The sequence below is a fragment of the Trichechus manatus genome, unplaced genomic scaffold (assembly GCF_000243295.1).
Source record: "Trichechus manatus latirostris isolate Lorelei unplaced genomic scaffold, TriManLat1.0 scaffold00188, whole genome shotgun sequence".
In the NCBI taxonomy this organism is placed as follows: Eukaryota; Metazoa; Chordata; class Mammalia; order Sirenia; family Trichechidae; genus Trichechus; species Trichechus manatus.
In genome coordinates, this window is record NW_004444124.1 from 455,065 (window position 1) to 476,282 (window position 21,218).

Below are 21,218 nucleotides of genomic sequence, written 5' to 3' on the forward strand. Positions count from 1 at the left end.
ATTACTTGGTATCGCCTTGCCTTCCTCTCCATTAGAAGGTTCTATACCTACACCGTTTATTCCTTCTTTTGTTGTTCTGATGCTGTTGTCATTTACAGATTAATTGCTCTGATTCCCTGTTGTATTTCTTTTGGTTTTTGATAGTCCCTGGGAGTTCATTTCCTAGATTAGTATCTGGCTGGTACGATCCTGTGTCCTAGGTTCAGCCTGTGAGCTGACGTTGTTTGTTCTCAGATCGAAAGACTCCCTTTAATAATTCTTGTAAGCTTTGTTTGGTTTTTATGTAGTCCTTTAATTTCTGTTTATCTGGAAATGACCTAATTTCACCATCATATTTGAATGAGAGTTTTGCAGGATATATTATTCTTGGCTGGCAATTCTTTTCTTTCAATTTTTTGTACATGTCATCCCATTGCCTTCTTCCCTGCAGGGTTTCTGCCTAATAATCCTAACTTAGTCTTATTGTTTCTCCTTTGTATGTGACTTTTTGCTTTTCTTGAGCTGCTCTCAGGATTCTTTGTTTGTCTTTGGTTTTGGCAAATGTGATTATGATATGCCTTGGTGATTTTCTGTTGGAGTCTATCCTATATGGGGTTCGTTGAGCTTTTTGGATGGCCAGCTTTTCATCTTTCATGATATTGAGGAAGTTTTCTGTCAGCAGTTTTTCAATGATCCTGTCTGTGTGTTCTGTTTTCTCCCCCTGTTCTGGAACTCCAATCACCTATAGATTTTTGCTTTTCATTGTATGCCACATAATCATCAGGGTCTCTTCATTTTTCTTCATATTTTTTTGTTTTTTCCTCAAACAGAATTGTATCCAAGTGTTTGTCTTCAATTTCACTGATCCTATCTTCCACCATTTCAAACCTGCTCCTGAGCCCTCCTATGACACTGTCCATTTCTGAAATCTTGTTATCTTTTGGATTTCTATTTGTTGTTTTTGTTTGATTTTTAGTTGTGAATTTATTTTGGTATTTTGTTGCTGCATTATTTTCCTGAATTCTTCCATTTTTTTGGTCTGTATTTTCCATGAATTTCTCTGCCTTTTCCATGAATTTGTCTATTTTTCCCCATTTTTGTCTGCTTTTTGCTTCAACTCTTGTATACCTCTGAATATTAGAGATTTGATTTGTCTGCTTTTTACTTCAACTCTTGTATACCTCTGAATATTAGAGATTTGAATTCCCTATCAGGTAGTTCTAGTGCCTTTTCTTCTACAGGAATGCCATCTGGTGTTTTATTTCAGACCCCTCCTGGTACCATCCTGTCCTGTTTTTGTAAATGTTTTAATATTGTCTGCTGTCTTCAGGGCATTCAGTATTTTCCTCTTTTATTGATTGTAGATTTGTTTGTTTTGTCCTACTTTTTTGGTTATTTGGCTATGTCTGAGCAGGTGGTCTGTGTGTTGTTTGTTGTTTGCTTGTCTTTGGGCACGATACTTTTCACCTCTTTCTCCAATTGGCAGGGTCAGTCACTCAGATATGGTACAGCAGGGGAGGTCTAACTGAAGAGGAGTTGCTGGGATGGGTTGTTTGTGGCACTTACTACAGTCACCAGAGAGGGTCGGTAATCAGTGCATGGCAGCTTCCAGTAAGCTGTGCCTGGGCTGCTTGGTGGTGTGATGTTCATGCATGGTGCAGGTAGGCAGGATGGAGGGGGGAGACTGTGATTTGTGGAGCTAAGACGGGTGTGGGAGAGAGGAGAGAGGAACAGGAGCCAAAAACACACAAACAAAAAAGAGTGCGGGGGAGCTTGTCATTGGAGTGGAGAGACGAGAGACTATGAAATGGAGAAAAACAAAAAGGAGAGGATGAAAAAATGAATAAATAAAAATTAGAAAGAAAGAAGAAAAGAAAATCTCCCAGGGATCCCTCCATTGTGGCTGCGAGGTCTGAGGATGTTGCTTCCAGGCTGTGAAGTACAGCCTGGCTAGAAGTGGTAGAGGTATCACTCAGTGCCAAGTTATCAGGGGACAGGAAGAGAAGAACAGTATAGAGAGTCAAGAAACTGAGTAATGAAGAAAGACAAAAAGGGAAAAAGACGGAAAAGAAAACAAAACAAACAAATAAAAGAATAAAGATCAAGAAAAACAAAAAAAAAAAGCCCCCCCAAATAAAAACAAGAGAAAAGAAATGCTCTCAGGGATCCCTCTGCGCATCTGTGCAAACTGAGGGGGTAGGTCCCATGCTGCACAGTACTGTCCCGCTAGAACTGGCTCCCAATTTGAGAAAAGAAAAAGAAAACAATTTAAAACAAACAAACAAAAATGCCCCAGTTCCCACCAGTGTGACAGCATGGGCCAGGAAGCAGTTTCACATTTGAGCGGCGTTTCACAGCCTTTCGGGAAGAAGCAAAGATGGCTCACGGAGTCAGACATTTGAGAGAAAGGAGGGGGAGATGGTGAGAGGTAAGGAAGGACTCAAAAGCAGAAAAAAGCAACAGCAGCAGCCAAGAAATGGCACTTAGGGAGCCAGCCAGTGCATGCGGGTGGAATCCAAGTGACACTGGAGTGAAGGTGGTGCTTTCCCAGCCAAGAGACTGGCCACAGGAAGCAGAGCAGGCCAAGTGGGGGTGAAGAAGGGTGGGGGGTGATTAAGCCCCAGTGGTGTATCACTGGTTACTGGTTGTTCTGTCTCCTGCTGGAAGCTCCGTGAAGCTCCTGTCTCGTGCCCCCGTTCGCTGATCTCTGATAGGAGTCCAAGATGGCTGTTCTGTGCTGCATTAGCTAATAGGGGACCTCTGCATGTATCTCTCCTTGCTCTCTGTTCTCTGTCAGTTTCTTATGCCGTTCAATGCTTGGCTGAGTTCTTTATCTCTTCATTCGATGCTTAGAGTTTCAGGATTGCCATTTTCTCTGTTTGGCTTAGTTTTTCGGATCTTTGCTGTGGAGGGACAGTGTGGTGCTTCTGCCTATAGCACCACGTTGTCCAGAAGTCTATACCTGGAGTTTTTATACTCTTCAGAGTATTCTCCTAGCCAGTGTCTACCTGGATTGTATATTTTCAGCGAACAGAAGCCCTATCTCATTCAGCCTAGCACAGTGCCTGGCACAGAGTTGATGCTCAATGAATGTTTATTTAAGTGAATAGATAGATCACCCCTAGTCTGAGAGGCAGCGAGAGGATTATCAGTCTCATATTTCAAGAGAGAAAACAGGCTCTATGGTGTTCCATAAATTTCTCAAGGTCATACGGAAAATTTGGAAACAAGCTGGGGCTAAAAAGTGGGTATCCTGACTCAGTCAGGGTAAGCTTTTTTATTTTTAAAACCACAGTCACTGGTATCATACTTTGTGCAGCAAGAGAAACAAGAATTTGATGGCCAGCCAAGATGTATCTATGACGTTCTAATCAAGTTCAGGAAGTCCCACCATTAAATAAATAAATAAATAAAACCAGGTTGAGATCTCTAAGATCAAATGAAATTTTCACGTGAAAACTTTTTTGTTTTGAATGCAGTCAGCAAGGGCACAGACTTCCTCAGAGGATACATGTTAAGCAAAGAAGCTCTGACGTTTTCTTTGTAGAATTGCTTCATGAATAATAGTCTATCTTTTGAAGATATTTAAGTACACTAAAAAGCCCTTAACCAGCAAAACTGCCAAATTAGCACACATCAAATAAACTTCTCAAGCCAGAACGATCTGTAATGCAATGCAACATGTTTGCAGGGAATGTAAATGGCCCAACTCTTGAACAACCTTTTGTCTGTGTTTCATGGACTCATTCCATTCCAAAGTTCACAGGTTTCAAGGCACGCCCTCCAGAGTGGCTCTATTAAGTCATTTTAGGACAACAAAGACTTTTGAATCCTTTCAGAAAAAATGCACAGTCTGGAAATGCCATTCTTTAATATGCTGCAGTATTGCACAACCTCCATAAACAGGAAGTGATAGCTAATATGCCCACAGCACTCACCACCTGCTGTGGATCCCACCCCCTTCTGATTTCCTTTAAGATGGAAAAACATAGCATGATGATACCAGTCTGGAGTCACGTTTGTTCTGCAGATGTAGGCACCTCCTCAAAGAGTGAATACTTTGCCCAGCAGAAGTATTTCCACTTTCTTTTGTTGTTTTTTTTTTTTGTTGTTAGGTGTCCTACAGTCAGTTCCGACTCATAGCGACCCCTATGTATGACAGAATGAAATACTGCTCAGTCCTGCACTATCTTCACAATCATTGCTACGTTTGAGCCCATTGTTGCAGCCACTGTGTCAACCCATCTCATCAAGGGTCTTCCTCTTTTTCACCGACACTCTACCTTACCAAGCATGATGTCCTTCTCCTGGGACTGGTCCCTCCTGATAACATATCCAAAATACATGAGACAAAGTCTCCCCAGCCTCGCTTCCAAGGAGCACTCTGGCTGTACTTCCTTCCAAGATAGACTTTGTCATTCTTCTGGCAGCCCTGGTATATTCAGTATTCTTCACCAACACCATAATTCAAAGGCGTCAATTCTTCTTTGGTCATCCTTATTTATTGTCCAGCTTTCACATGCATATGAGGCAATTGAAAACACCATGGCTTGGGTCAGAAACACCTTAGTCCTCAAGGTGACATCTTTGCTTTTGAACACTTTAAAGAGGTCTTTTGCAGCAGGTCGGCCCAATGCACTATGTCATTTGATTTCTTCACTGCTTCTTCCATGGGCATTAATTGTGGATCCAAGTAAAATAAGTATGCAACAACTTTAATATTTTCTCCGTTTATAATGATGTTGCTTATTGGTCCAGTTGTGAGGATTTTTGTTTTCTTTATGTTGTAGCTTAATCCATACTGAAGGCTGTAGTTTTGATCTTCATCTGTAAGTGCTTCAAGTCCTCTTTGCTTTCGGCAAGCAAGGTTTTTTTGTCATCTGCATTTTGTAAGTTGTTAATGAGTCTTCCACTAATCCAGGTGTCACATTCTTCTTCATTCTTCATACAGTCCACCTTCTCAAATTATTTGCTCAGCATACAGATTGAATAAGTATGGTGAAAGGATACAACCCTGACACACACCTTTCCTGACTTTAAACAATCCAGTATCCCTTTGTTCTGTTCGAACAACTGCCTCTTGGTCTATGTACAGATTCTGCATGAGCACAATTAAGTGCTCTGGAATTCCCACTCTTTGCAATGTTATCCATAATTTGTTGTGATCCATACAGTCAAATGCCTTTGCATAAGCAATAAAACACAGGTAAACATCTTTCTGGTATTCTCTGCTTTCAGCCAAGATCCATCTGACATCAGCAGTGATATCCCTGTTCCATGTCCTCTTCTGAATCTGTCTTGAATTTCTGGCAGTTCTCTGTCAATGTACTGCTGCAACCTTTTGAATTATCTTCAGCAAAATTTACTTGTGTGTGATATTAATAATAATGTTTGATAATTTCTGCATTCTGTTGAATCATTGTGCTTTGGAATAGGCACAAATCTGGTTCTCTTCTAGTCGCTGGCCTGGTAGCTTAGCTAGCTGTCTTCCAAATGTCTTGGCATAGATGTGTGAGCACCTCCAGCGCTGCATCCATTTGTTGAAACATCTTGTTGGTATTCCGTCAATTCCTGGAGGCTTGGTTTTCAATAATACTTTCAACGTAGCTTGGACTTCTTCCTTCAGTACCATCCGGTCTTGATCATATGCTACCTCCTGAAATGGTTGAATTTCAACCAATTCTTTTTGGTACAGTGACTCTGTATATTCCTTCCATCTTTTTTTGATGCTTCCTGCGTCATTCAATATTTTGCCCATAGCATCGTTAAAAATTGCAAGTCAAGGCTTGAATTTTTTCTGCAGTTCTTTTAGCTTGAGAAATACCGAGTGTGTTCTTCTCTTTTGGTTTTCTAACTCCAGGCTATTTGCATATTTCATTATAATACTTTGTCTTCTCAAGCTACCCTTTGAAATCTTCTGTTCAACTCTTTTACTTCATCATTTCTTCCATTTGTTTTAGCTACTGTATGTTAGAAAGCAAGTTTCAGAGTCTCTTCTGACATATATTTTGATCTTTTCTTTATTTCCTACCTTTTCAATGACATTTTGCTTTCCTCATGTATGATGTTGTTGATGTCATACCACAACTCCTCTGGTCTTCGATCATTAGTGTTAAATGCGTCAAATCTATTCTTGAGATGGACTCCAAATTCAGATGGGATATACTCAAGGTTGTATTTTGGCGTCCATGGACTTGTTGAAATTTCTTCAGCTTCAACTTATATTTTCATATGAACAATTGATGGTCAGTTGCGCAGTCGGCCACTGGCCTTGTTCTGACTGATGATGTTGAGCCTTTCCATCGTCTCTTTCCACAGATGTAATCAATCCGATTCCTGTGTTTTCTATCCAGTGAGGCCTATGTGTATAGTTGCCATTTGTGTTGTTGAGAAAAGATATTTGCAAGGAATAAATCAGTCTTGCAAAATTTTATCATGTGATCTCTGGTATTGTTTCTATCACCTAGGCGATATTTTCCAACTACTGATTCCTTCTTCTTTGTTGCCAACTTTTGCATTCTAATCACCAGTTATTATCAGTGTATCTTGATTGCATATTTAATCAATTTATTTGGTAATGTTTGACTTTTATTTAAAGGAGAGGCAAGTAAAACTTATCCTTACTCAGAATCATTCCCTTCACTAAAAGGGTGACACACCTTGAATTTTTGAAGGAGCCAAACCATTATTTCTTCTAAAGGATTAGAAACAAAACCGAACCCTGACTCAAACTGTTCAGCACTTCACAAAGATATCTTGAATGACAGCATTCCCAGCACTGTAATTTTCTTTGATCCCTGAGTTTGCTTTGCTAGGCTTGAGGTTAATGACTTCGGAAAGGGGATTTGCTTTATCTTTAAAATAGTATGTCAATAAGCAATATATACATATATATATAAATATATCAGCCCATGTAGTGATGGATAGCCTACCTTCTCCCAAAGAGGTTAGGCAGATACTAAAATCAATAGGCTCGCATTTATTTCTACATGTTTGTTATAAATTCTTACTTTCCTTGTATAGGGAGGCAAGTGATAACTTCCCGGTATGCCTGAAGTCAGCCCTGTTTAAGTCCTAAAATTCCTCAGCCCACGATTTTCTTTTTGTAACTCTCCCACTATTCCCACCTGAGAAACAGTAAAATTAATGAGATCATCTTTCTTTACTACTTGCTTCCCATAAAATGTTAGTCACCCTGTAAGGGTGGTTACTTACAAGGCATTTTGAAAGTCTGTTCTGGTGGCAGAGTCTGTGGAAGTGAATGGAGATACTGTGCTTTGTTCCCCAATGATGTCAAGCGTAATTTTTCTCTTCTTGAATTTTATTGTGGCTGTGGTTGCTCACCAGAGGCCCCTTAAGATGAAAAAGTTGTCAAAAGGTCTATTATGCTACCACTGAAACTAGGAGCTACGTAGAAAAAAAGAGTTGGCTTCAAGTCAATTCCAACTCCTGCCGACCCCATGCGTGTCAGAGTGGAACTGTGCTCCACAAGGTTTTCAGTGTCTGATTCTTCAGAATCAGGCCTTTCTTCAAAGCACTTCTGGGTGGACTCAAACCTCCAAACTTTAGGTCAGCAGCTGAGCACATTAGCCATTTCCACCACCCAGGAGCTCCCTATGAGCTACCTACACTTAGTCTATATTATCAGTCCTCATATGTTTGGCAAGTGTAATTCCCAAACTCCGTACTCACACACTAGCAAGCATACACACACACACACATAACCCTATCAACAACTCAAATTGTTAGGTTTCTAGAACAGCGAGTTATTTGCCGGTTTATCCTATAGTAGAGTTCTCTGTTTTACTAAGCGGAGAACAGTTTTCTCCCTGGGGCTAGTAAATCCTTACTACTCCTCTCATACTAACCAAAAATTAAAGAACAAACAAACAAAAAAGCCAACAACAAAAATTTCCAGAAGCAAATGATTAAGTTTTCCTATTTTGGTTAGTCTGTCTAATCTAGAGAGTGTTTTGGAGTTTTCATAGTGATATTAAAAAAAAAAAAAAACTTGTAACCTAACTTTGGACAACTATATTTTAAAGTGACAGATCTAAGTAAAAACAAGAGGAAGAAAGTACCGCTTTCCACCTTTAATCTTCTTTTAAAATCATAAATAAATTTAAAATTAAAATTGAGGCTTCCTCATTTGACTTTCCCTGCCTGGCTGTGAATTCATGCTTAATATGCCCACCCATTTGGAGGCAAGATTTAACTCAGCTGCTGGAAGGAAAACGGTAGCCTATTCTTGAGCTACAGATCTCCACCCTACGCATAGGTTGCTACAAAAATTTATAACTTCCTATCAGCAATAACCCAAAGCCCACAAGTAAATCTTTCATTTTCTTGGACTTCTCTCTCACTCTCTAGGCTCCAGACATCCGTCCACATCTCTCTTTCTTCCAGTAGATATTTATTGATTTTCTGCTATGTCCAAGACACTGTTCTGGGTTCTGGAGGGCCAGTGACCCTGGGACTCAAGAGTCAAATCCACTTGGGAGACAGCTTAGTATTCAAATCCTGGCTTCAGTTCTTACTATCAGTGTGACCTTGGGAAAGTTACTGTACTGGCTACCTGAGTTTCCTCATCTATTAAATGGGAATTATATAATCTTTTCCTGACAAGGATGTTATGAGATTTAAATGAGTGATTTTTTTTTTTAACAGCAGCGTAAACAAATTCCTGGCACATAGTAAATTCTATATATGTGTTTGTTAAATAAATAATTATTTTTAAAAAAATCTGCATATAGTGGAATAAATGTTACCCCAGCATCCATAGAGTATTAAGGGGGCAAGCCTAATGCAGCCTGTGCCGGGAAGAATAAGGGTACACAGAGCCTTAAAGAAAGATGAGAAGTTATGATGATATGATGATATTTCAGGACACTGATAATAAAGGAAGAGTACAACCATATAGCTATTGAAGAAAAATTAATACATCAAAGTAGAACTTACAAACCTCTGAGTAAATATGTAGTTTCACATAAATGCAAACACCTTTTTAAAGATAACTTTTTTTTCTTCTGATGATGGAAGTCTTTTAGAAAACAAAAACAACGAAAGCACAAAAAGAGCTCAGAGTTCTACAAATCAGAGACACCAGCTGTTGACGTTTTGGTGTATTTCCATCTATTTAATATATTTTTAAATGATTTTAATTTTTAATTGACAATTAACTGAATACATTGTCTTTGTCAAATAGACACACATATATACATGGTAAAATGTGAAAATTCCCTTTCACCAACCCTCCAATCCTTCTCCTTTCCTCAAAGAAAACCACCTTTAGCAGTCTGTCCTTCCAGATACTTTGCTGTAATTTTACATATTGTTATCCATATATGAGATCCCTAGGTAGCTCAAAGGATTTGTGCTCAACCGCTAATTCAAAGGTTAGTGGTTCGAACCCACCCAGCAGTACCGTGCAAGAAAAGACCTGGTGATTTGCTTCTGTTAAGATTACAACCAAGAAAACCCTGTGGAGCAGTTCTACTGTTAACACCTGGGGTTGCCGTGATTCATAATCAACTTGATGGCAACTAACAACAACAACATGTCCACATATATACATAGAGAGTTTGGATTATTTTTTTTTAACCACAAATGGGATCATGCTATAATGATGCTCTGTATCTTACTTTTTTGCACAACATATCTTGGAGATCTTTCCATATCCATATATACCTATTCTTTTTCATGGCTGCTTAATATGTGGTCTTTCATTTCATTAGATATTTAGATCATTTCCCATTTTTCACTATAGCAAACCATGCTACATTAAACATTGCACATACATTTTCTGCAAGTGTAAGTATTTCTGTAGACTGTTTGTTTTTGTTAGTTATTATTGAGTCAGCTCTGACTCATGGTGAACTTATGTATACCAAAATGAAAGGTTGCCCAGTCCATCACCATCTTCATAATGTTGCTGTGTTTGAGACTTTTTTTGCAGCCATGATATCAATCCATCTCCACTGAGGGCTTTCCTTGTCTTCACTGGCCCTCTACTTTACCAAACATGATGTCCTTCATCAGTGATAGGCCCCTCCTGATGACTAATCCAAAGTAAATGAGCTGCAGTCTCAGACAATATTCTGTGATACATAGGGTTTTCATTGGGTAATTTTTGGAAGTAGATTACGAGGCCTTTCTTCCTAGTCTGTCTTAGTCTGGAAGCTCAGCTGAAACCTGTCCACTGTGGGTGACCCTGCTAGAATTTGAAAAACTGATAGCATAGCTTACAGTATTACAGTAACACAAAGGCCATCACAGTATGACAAACTGACAGATGAGTGGTGCCTTCAGTATCATGCTGTTTGGAAGAACTATCTATTTGGGATCAAACTGACAACTGCAATTCAAAAGGTCAAATAGGAAGCAAGCTTATGGGGCAGTGAGTTTATGTTAAAGGGGGAGGAACAATTTGCAAAAGGAGGATGAGACTGGTTACACAACTTGAAGAATGTGATCAATGTCACTGAATTGTACATGCAGAAATTGTTGAATTGGTGTATGTTTTGCTGGGTATATTTTAAACAATGATAAAAAAATAGACACCTAGAAATAGCATTGCTTGGTCAAATCGCATTTTTAAAATTTGCATAGATACTGCCAAATTACCCTTTAAAAGCCTGCACTAGTTTATAACATAGCCACACTATCTGAGATTATCTATTTCTTCATAACTTCAATGGCACTGGATATTACCAACTGTTTTAATACTTGACAATCTGGTAGGCAAAATATGGTATTTCATGTTATTTTAGTTTGTATGTATCTAATCACTAGTGAGGCTGAGCACTATATATATTATATATTTGTTGAATGTTGCATTTCTTCTCTGAATTACCTATTCATACGTGGTACATTTTAGGTGAGTTAAGGTTTAACAGGAAGAGACACACCTGCACCTCTGAAATCTACCTATAAATTTTGTGTATGGTGTGAAGAAGAGATCTTACTGAAATGTTTTCCCACCTGGATAAGCAGTTGTTAAAACATAATTTATAGATCAAATCTATCATTATCCCTTGATTTTTAAATGCCATCTTTATTATACACTACAGTCTAATTACATCTGTTCCATCCCTATTACTATTACTGTGCCAATACCACCTGGTTTAAATACAGCTTTGTTTCAGTTAGCTATAATTATAGTAATGCTTCATAAGAAAAAACCAAAAAATATTAGTGACATCCAACCATAGGCACAAATTCACATGGATCTGTAGGCTGGCTGGGTCAAGCTACCCTAGGCTGGGTTTGCCTGCCCAGCTCTGCTTCAGCCTGAAGCAGCTGGAGAAGCTCTCTCTCTCACTGCACATCTGGGAGCCACTGTGTTCCGTGTGTCTGTCTCCCATCCTCCTTTGACCAGTGGGCATGTTTTTCTCATGGTAATCACAAAGATTCAAGAGCACATGCTCAGCTGTGTAACCACATTTCAACCAAATTAACCAAAGCAAGCCCGAAGTCAAGAGGAGGATACCGTCCATCTTAGGAGGGATGGATTGCTAGTTACATGGCAAAGGACATGGGTACAGAAAAAGGATGAATTTAGGCCAAAATTTCTGTTTACCACAAACTTTACAGTATCTTTTGAAAGGTCTCCAGTTTTTCTTCTTTTTCAACATTTAACTTTTTGGCTATTTTTTTATATTGTCTTTCAGATAAAGTTCTAAATCAGCATGCAGAGCTCTAAAAAATCTGAGTGGAATTTTGGTTGGCTTTCTATTGGGTAGAATTGATGTCTTTACAATATTGAATCTTTACAACCAACTAGAAACATTTTGTATCTTTCCATTTATTCACATTTTCTTTTATGTCCTTTTTAAAATTTTTTATTATTTCAAATAAACTGAGAAGTAGAAAGAATAGCACAATGAATATCTACATACAGTTATCAAGATTTTGATACATTTGCCTTATTATCCTTTTTTCCTTGTTTTTTTGCTTTGAATTTTCAAGCAAAATGCTAATCATCATGTTATTTTACCTGTACATATTTTAGTATGCATCTCTTGAAAAAAAATACACACACACAGTGCCATTATTACAACTAATAAAATCAACTAGAGTTCCTTAGTATTATTTAATATCCAATCCTTAATCAAATTTCTCCAAATGTCTAAAAATATCTGTTCATAGTTTGTTCATTCCAGTCAAGGACTATGCATTAAATTTGGTTGATATGTCTCTTAAATCTATTTTACTCATCTTTTTTTTATGCCATGAACTTATTGCTGAAACTGAGTCATTTGTCATGTATCTTTCCGTATTCTGATTTTTCCTGATTGCAGTCTCTTTGTGTCATGTAATACATTCCTCTAACTCTAGTATATTATATTAAATAATAAGTTAGATCTAGAGACTTGATCAGATTCAGCTTTAAACGGTTACTGGGGGTGGAGGGGGGTAGGTGAGAATGTTTTACAAATCACGCTGTGTATTTCTCAGGGTGCTCATCCCATCAGGAGATACATAATGTCTGCTTGTCCCTCTTTTGGTGATGTTTAGATTTATCAGTGGGTTCAGGTTTTATCAGTCTTACTATCCATTTATGAAATTCCTCAAGAGCACTTTAACTAATAGTTTTAGCCTAGATCTATTATTTCATTTGTTGTTGTTGTTAGATGCCATCTAGTCAGTTACGACTCAAAGCAACCCTATGTACAATGAAATGAAACACTGCCCAGTCCTACGCCATCCTCCCAATCATTGCTATGTTTGAGCCCATTGTTGCAGCCACTGTGTCAGTCCATCTTGTTGAGGGTCTTCCTCTTTTTCACTAAACCTATACGTTACCAAGCATGATGTCCTTTTCCAGGAACTGGTCCCTCCTGATAACATGTCCAAAGTACTTGAGACAAAGTTTCACCATCCTCGTTTCTAAGGAGCATCTGGCTGTACTTCTTCCAAGACAGACTTGTTCATTCTTCTGGCAATCAATGGTCTATTCAATATTCTTTGCCAACACCACGATTCAAAGGCATCAATTCTTCTTTGGTCTTCCTTATTCATTGTCCAGCTTTTGCATGCATAAGTTGTCATTGTTAGGTGCCATCGAGTTGGTTCCGATTCATAGCAACCCTATGTACCACAGAACAAAACACTGCCCAGTCCTGCGCCATGCTCACAATCGTTGTTAAGCTTGAGCCTTTTGTTGCAGCCACTGTGTCAGTCTATCTCATTGAAGGTCTTCCTCCTTTTTGCTAACCCTCTACTTTACCAAGTATGATGTCCTTCTCCAGGGACTGATCCCTCCTGACAACATGTCCAAAGTATGTAAGACGTAGTCTCGCCATCCTTCCTTCTAAGCAACATTCTAGTTGTACTTCTTCCAAGAAGGATTTGTCCATTCTTTTGGCAGTCCATGGTATATTCAATATTCTTTGCCAACACCACAATTCAAAGGCATCAATTCTTCGGTCTTCCTTATTCATTGTCCAGGTTTAGCATGCATATTATGTGATTGAAAATATCATAGCTTGGGTCAGGCACACCTTAGTCTTCGATATCTTTGCTTTTCAACACTTTAAAGAGGTCTTTTGCAGCAGATTTGCCCAATGCAATGTGTCTTTTAATTTCTTGACTGCTGCTTCCATGGGTGTTGCTTGTGGATCCAAGTAAAATGAAGTCCTTGACAACTTCAATCTTTTCTCCGTTTATCATGATGTTGCTTATTGGTCCAGTTGTGAGGATTTTTACTTTCTTTATGTTGAGGTGTAATCCATTTTGCAGGCACATTTCAACCCAATGTATATGAGGTTGCTTGCATATGAGGCAATTGAAAACACTATGGCTTGAGTCAGGCACACCTTAGCCTTCAAATGACATCTTTGCTTTTTAACACTTTAAAGAGATCTTTCGCAGCAGATTTGCCCAGTGCAATATGTTGTTTGATTTCTTGACTGATGCTTCCATCAGCGTTGATTGTTGATCCATGTGGAATGAAATGATCTGTAATAAGTCATTTCTTTTAAGGAGCCTGGATTCCTTTTAATGGAGAAAGAGAAAAGGTATTTTAGAGATGATTATCTGGGCTCTAGGTCACTCACTGCCTCTACATTGATTAATTTTTTTAAGCCTTTTCAGTGACCAGAGGTAGGATATATAATTCTTAAACAGAAAATACATAATAAGTTAATACCAGTATTTTCAAATTAAATTTAAGATTACAGGGTTTTAAATTTCATTGCTTTGATTTTATGTTTATATATTTTTCTCTTATGAAAATCTTGGTTTTAAAGTCATTCACATAATTACTTACATTTTATTAGTTTCAGAATAGTAACACCAATATTATTACTGACAGTATGATTACTAAAATTGTTTACTTTTTGTCATTTTTCTTGTCCTTATGGTATATCCTACTAGAGATGTATAGTGAAGTTACTCTGTTTTAAAGCAACTTGAAATAATTATTTTTTATGGTTAAGTCACTAACTCAGTACATAGTCAGGTTCATTTGTTTCATTTTGGTCTTCTCTCTTTTTTTTTGTAGAAATTGCTTTATTTTTAGTTTTCATTTCATTTTGTTTTATAATCTTATTTATAAAACAGTTACATGGTTCGAAAGTCAAATTTATGACATGAAGATATATTCAGAGAAAAAGTCTAACTTTCAGTCCTCTTTCCCTCCTCCTGGAAAATCATTTTATTAATTTTTGGCTTAACTCTACATTCTAAAAATATAAGCAAATACGTGTATGTATATGCATAAATGTCTATCTATCTCCCCTTATAAGACAGGGTAGAACTGCCCACATAGGGTTTCCATAAGTGGCTGGTGGATTCGAACTGCCAACCTTTTGGTTAGTGGCCAAGGCTCTTAACCACCAAGCCACCAGGGCTCCAAACTATACACGTTTTTGTGTACCTTGGTTTTTGTTTCTTCATTACTGATAGATCCTGGATATCCCTACATAACAGTATATAATTATCTTCCTCACACCTTTATACAACTGAATTTTACTCCACTGTGCGAATTACCAGACTTCACTCAACCAGTTGCCTAAGTAAGGACAAACATTGAGGTTATCCCAAGTCTTTTGCTATTACAAATAACGCTGTAGAAAATAGCCTTGTGTGCATAAAATTTTATGTTTTTGGTTTTATATCTTTGGAATAAATCCCTCCAAGTGATTTTTCTGGGCTTAAATGTAGATGCATATGCAATTTTCCTAGATATTGCCAAATTCCCCTTCATTGGTGTGCGCCACTTTGCATTCCCACAAGCCATATAATAGAGGTGTATTTTTACCTAGAACATTGTCAAAAGAATATGCTGTCAAATTTCCGAGGTTTTGCCAACCGAAAAAATGAGAAATAGTGTTTCAGTTGTAGTTATAATTTTTTCCTCTTTTATTTAAAGCAAGTTTGAGAATATTTTCACATGTTTATGGAAAACTTTAAATTTTAAATCACATGAATTAATTTGTATTTTTATGTCAATATCTAAAACTATATATATATATGATATCTTTCAGAACATAATAAGATTTTGCAAACATTTATTCACCTCTTTCCACCCAACCCCTGCCATTTCCTATGTTGAAATCACCTGGAATTTTAATTTCATATTGTTAATAACCTTTTTACGTCATGCATAAATACTAATTTATAAGTAATTATCACACTCTGTACATCCTTGAATAACTTGTTTTAGAGAAAATGTGCAAGTAATCAGATTTCGCTGTCCTTTCATGACAAAAAAAAAAATGCCTTTATGTTGCCTTTTATTTGAATGACAGTTTTGCTGGGTATAAAATTCTAGGTTCAAAATCATTGATCCCTTAACTTTTTTGCCTGGGGATGAGATCCAGGCATGACTCCTTTTCCTTTTAGCATCCAATACTACTTGTGAAAAACATAATATCCAAATAACCAGTTTTATCTATGAAAATATTTTTTCAATCTATTTTAATTCTTAGTTTTTTTTAACTTGACATCTTTAAGGTTTTTGCTTTGTCTTTGAAGTTTTTGACATTTAAACACTTTACATCTAGGTGTGGGTCATTTTTTCATTTACTACTCAAACATGCACACTGTGATCCTTTTCAGGTTGATGCCATGAGTCTTTCTGAGCTCTGGAAATTTTTTTTCTCCTATCTTTGATTGTGTTCTCTTTTTACTGTATGTTTTCTTATTGTGAAACACCTTTTAGGCGGATGTTTCACTTTCTGCATCTGTCTTCCATGCTTCATTTCTCTCATACTTTCCTATCTTTGTCTTTTCTTATTGCAGGAATTTCTTGATTATTTTGCAAATGCTGAAGATATTTTACAATATATTTATTCAGTCATTTCAAGGAATCTACAGTAACTATGTAGGTAGAAGAATGCTTCAATCAGCCTTCTTGATCAAATTATTTCAATGCTTTCTAGAGTATTTTTTACATAATCGGTACATGTTTTTATATGATTTTTTATTCTACATTTAAATTCTCACCTTGATTCATGCAGTTTCCAGTATTCTTTAATGTGTTTATTCAACAAGATTTAAAGTGCTGCAATTTATATCTAATTTCCAGTTTATTGTGATGTACAGAAAAGTTACTTTTTCTAAGTAGTCAATTTTCTCAGCTGGATTTAGTGAATACTACAATTGTCCCCTTTGATTAATGATACTCATAGTTGGTTTCTAAGATAGATGGATATATGCACTCAGTAATGTCTATTTCTGTGCTATCTATTTTAATCTCTTAATCTATTTTTATGCCAGTTTTTTAAATTATTATAGCTTTATAATGCTCTCTAATCTCTTACAGGACAAGCACATAAACATCTCATACTATAAGAAAAATATTGTGTTTAAAAAATATTCCTAAATGACACTTCTAGACCTCAGTGGCCTTGGAGGATATTTCTATCCTCAAAATAGACATTTGAAGGCCATGTGATAAAGCTATTTATTATTACAATAAAGTCACATTAGTTAAACCACAATTATAAAAGAATAAAAACAAAAATATCCTTTCATTTTCAATATGCTTAGATAACATTCAGTGAAGAGCTGTGCATGCAGATGTTCAATGCCCTTTCACATATACTTTCACTTAGTATTCTTTTAAAATAAAAGTATTCTTTCATTCTTTTACTCAGAAATATTGACCTCAAATTCAGTTGTCATTTCTTTATGTGTTATCACTGCTTGGTTCTCCCTGAAAATGAAGTTGAAGTTTTGTTTTGGGGGTCATCCTCCTATATAGAGATTGTGGTTAAAACCCTAGCATCTGCCTCCAGAAACCAGCAAGGCAAGGCCAGAAGTTTAGAGGTATCGATGTTCACACTCGCAAGGGCTGAGAGAAGCTGAGACACACTTATGTAACTCTGGCTTCTTCTGGAAGGATAAAACTGACTTTAGGAGGAATGAAGTATTGATACAACAGCACGGATGAATCTCAACATAATTATCCTGAGTACTCTATGATTCTATTTATATAAAATTCTAGAAAATGCAAACTAACCTATAGCGACAGAATGCAGATTCCTAGGGATGGAAGGGGAGTCAGGAGGGAGGAATTACAAAGAAGTGCAAGAAAACTTTAGGGGTGATGGATAGATTTAATATCTTGATTGTGAAACAATATACTTTAAATCTGTGCTGTTTATTGGATGTCAAGATTATACATACATAGATGTATATATGTAATATTATCTATATTATATATATGCTTCGTGTATATATATATGTATGTATATACATATATATATATGTATATACATATATATACATATATATATATACACATATATATATCTAGAGTTGCATGAAAACAGGCAAATGGTAGACAAGAGGCAGAGAACAGAAAAAGAAAGATACGAGAAAATGTTAGAGACCAGACAAGACCAAGGAATCAGCAAAGGATTCATTCTAAAGGATCATACAGCCCAGAATAGGGGTCTCAGATGATTGGAATGAGCGGCGCGTGTCAAGTTTGAATGTATATAGAAACCACCTGAGGATTTGTTAACATGCAGATTCTGATTCAAGGTCTGAAGTGGAGCCTGAGATTCTACATTTCTAACAAGCTCTCAGGTGATGCTGCTGCTGCTCATCTTTAAACCACACTTTGAGTAGCAAGGGGCTACAGCATTTCTTCTTAACTTCAGTTGCACAGAAATATCACTGGGATCTTAAAAAAAAGGCCCTGATATCTGGATCCGACCCCAGCCAATTCTAATGTGCAGCCAAGGCTGTGAGAACCATCACTCTAGGGAGAGTGATCAAAGCCTTTTCAGGGAATAAGGAGGAAAATCCCTAATGAGGTAATAGGGATGACAGATAGGACCTAGGCCAGAGAAAGGTAACGAACCATGCCTATCCCAATCAGAACCAAGATTGACTCTTTTCCAAACACTCAAGCTTATCTGAGTGTGATGCACACTTATATGGCCCTATCTTATTAAAGATAGTTTTGCTTCTCCCACACCCGGCCTGGGAACAAGTACCAAACTGATAAGTAGGTGGACAGGAAGCATGGGGGCCTTCCTGAGATTATAGCCCCAGGGAAAAAAGTCCTTGCACTAGAGGCAGCTAACCAGGGAGTCTGGTTGGACACACACCTACCAAGCCATGCACAAGGATTGTTCATTAAAAAAAGACAGCCAGCAGCCTCCCTCCTTCTGCCAGTGATGGCCCATAAACCAGGCATGATAAACACTGTCTTTCAATGAAGATTCCTGGGTGGCACTGGCCTACTAACTGAAAGGTTGGCGGTTTGAATCCACCCAGTGGAGCCTCAGGAGAAAGACCTGGCGATCTATGTCCAAGGAGTCACAGCCTTGAAAACCCTATGGAGCAGTTCTGCTCTATACACATTGGGTCACCATGAGTTGGAGTTGACTCAATTACTATTTTCAAGTGTACCCCAGATTTGTTTTCAAAATAATTTTCAATTTGGCTAGTTTTCTATTAACATTAATAGATTGGAATTTTTTTTTTAATCTCTGTTAGAGGTTTGTATCAGCATCATAGAATTCTGATTCTGAAACTTCCGATGCACCAGAACAAAAAAATGTTTAATGAGACATATAAATTTAATTATCTTGCATGAAACTTAAAAGTCCAGTTTGTCAGCATTTTGCATCAGGCATCATTCACAGACTGGCTTTTGGTGCTGATAGTGTTCGCCATCGCTACAAGTTACGTACTAGGAAATGAGCTCTGCTAAGCGAAACAAAATATCTTTTTTTTTTTTTTGTCATTTAGTTGATTAAATTGCAGTTTAGAAAAAAAATAAACTTGGAAGTATTTGAAAACAGTTTCATAATGGTGATGGCCACTATGTTTAAATCCTGCTGCAGAGGATGCTGTGTATCTGGATGATGAGAGAGAACGAGAAGAGTATGTCCTGAACGACATCGGGGTTATTTTCCATGGAGAAGTCAAGGACATCAAGAATAGAAGCTGGAGCTATGGTCAGGTGAGCCATTTAAAATTTGTCATTGTCAAGGGCACTTTTATTTAATGTTTTTGTCCCATGAATCACTGCAGGTGCCATACATCAATATTAGACAAGCATAATTTCCTGCTTTCCAGGATCTGAGACTGCAAGACAGAGCGAATGGGAGTAGAGACTTTTAGAGACAGCTGCATAATTTATCAATTGAAACCACATATCTTTGGTTATTACAATGTTATGGAGATCAACCATTCTATGGATAACATGGCACTCTATTGAGAAATGCATCTCAGTACAGTGAACTCTCATTAGTGCAGACATTGCTATTCTATCTGGAATGAACTGGTTTTCCTTTCCTTATAAAGAATGGACTTTTGAAAATGATGCAAAGGATACTGCAAGATGTGTGCCCAACTCAAAGAAATCACTTTTGCGTAAGTGTCAGTATATATAGGATACTGCTAATTAGAAAGGAGTGTTACGGTTCATCAAAGGAGGACTTTGACTTAGAGACACCTTACCAGCTGCAATCTCAAGCAACTATCTAGCTATAAAGTAGCAAATGGTATTTCCTTTAAGATATTCAATTATTCAAACTCTTTCAGTGTGGTATCTTCAACAGTGGAACAAATGAATGACATCACGTTTCCATAAATGAATACATGCCATGTGATTAAAAAACTGTTTTTCATTAGCAACATGTGAGGAAATGAATATGTCCCTTCTCATTTCTCAGGGTTTGGGCCAAGATTACTGGAATCAGGAATTCTTGTTCTGTGGATCCAGAGAGGGATTTCATCTGCCCACAGGGTGCTTTCTTGCTTTCATGGTGCTTTCTTTCTCCTCTATCTTGTTTTGTCTTCCATCTGAATGCTCTCTAGATGCCTCACCCCCAACTCTAGCATGACCATTGGTAGCGCTTGTCTTATCCACCTCGCTTTGAGACCAGCTCCTCACCCTAACTCTGGCTTGCCCTTTTGCCTTTCTCAAGCCCTGCCAAGCTCAAGCTTGAGCCCATTGTTTTTGAGCCTCTGTCTGGCTGCCTGGTTACATGCCTTCCTTTCCTGGGTGACCACACAGCCTTTGACTACTGCCTATTATCTGATGCCCTTGCCTCGGATCCTCAATTCCTAGCCTTTAGGTGTGGTTTTATTTATGGACCTAAAGTGACAAACAATAGATGGCCAATAAAAAGAAAACTCAGCAAAGTGAGTAGCAAGTAGTACTGGGAAAGTGTCCCAAGCAGGGCCAGGGTACTCCTGAGCCAGCATGCCTTTGATTGTAATAGTGGGTACCCCTGAAACCCTCCACTCATCTGTCAGTTTATCATACTGTGGTGGTTTGCATGTTACTGTGATGCTGGAAGCTATGCCACCAGTATTTCAAATATCAGCAGGGTCACCCATAGAGGAGAGGTTTCAGCAGAGCTTCCAGACTAAGACAAGACTGGAAAGAAAGGCCTGATGATCTACTTCCAAAAATCAGCTGATGAAAATTCTATGGAACACAGAATATTTTCCAAGTCTTCAATTCACTCACTTTGGACATGTCATAAGGAGGGACTGATATCTGGTAAAGGACATCATGTTTCTCAAAGTGGAGGGCCAGGGAAGGTGAGGAAAACCCTCAATGAGATAGATTGATATAATGGCAGCAACAATGGAGTTGAGCATACCAAGGATCATGAAGATGGCACAGGATTGGGCAACACTGAGTTTTATTATATATGGAGTCACTATGAGTCAGAAGAGTATTGAATATACCATGGACTGCCAAAAGAATGAACAAATCTGTCTTGGAAGTACAACCAGAATGCTCCTTAGAAGCAAGGATG

At 37.7% G+C, this 21,218-nt stretch overlaps 1 protein-coding gene across 1 annotated transcript in view; it reads left to right on the forward strand.

Annotated features, from left to right (window-relative positions):
• F13A1 (coagulation factor XIII A chain) overlaps positions 1-21,218 on the forward strand; it is a 235,169-nt gene that overhangs the window by 72,384 nt on the left and 141,567 nt on the right. Inside the window, exon 6 of the mRNA XM_023741733.1 lies at positions 19,287-19,405. Within this exon, the coding sequence (XP_023597501.1) occupies positions 19,287-19,405 (119 nt within the window). The remainder of the gene's footprint in view (positions 1-19,286; positions 19,406-21,218) is intronic.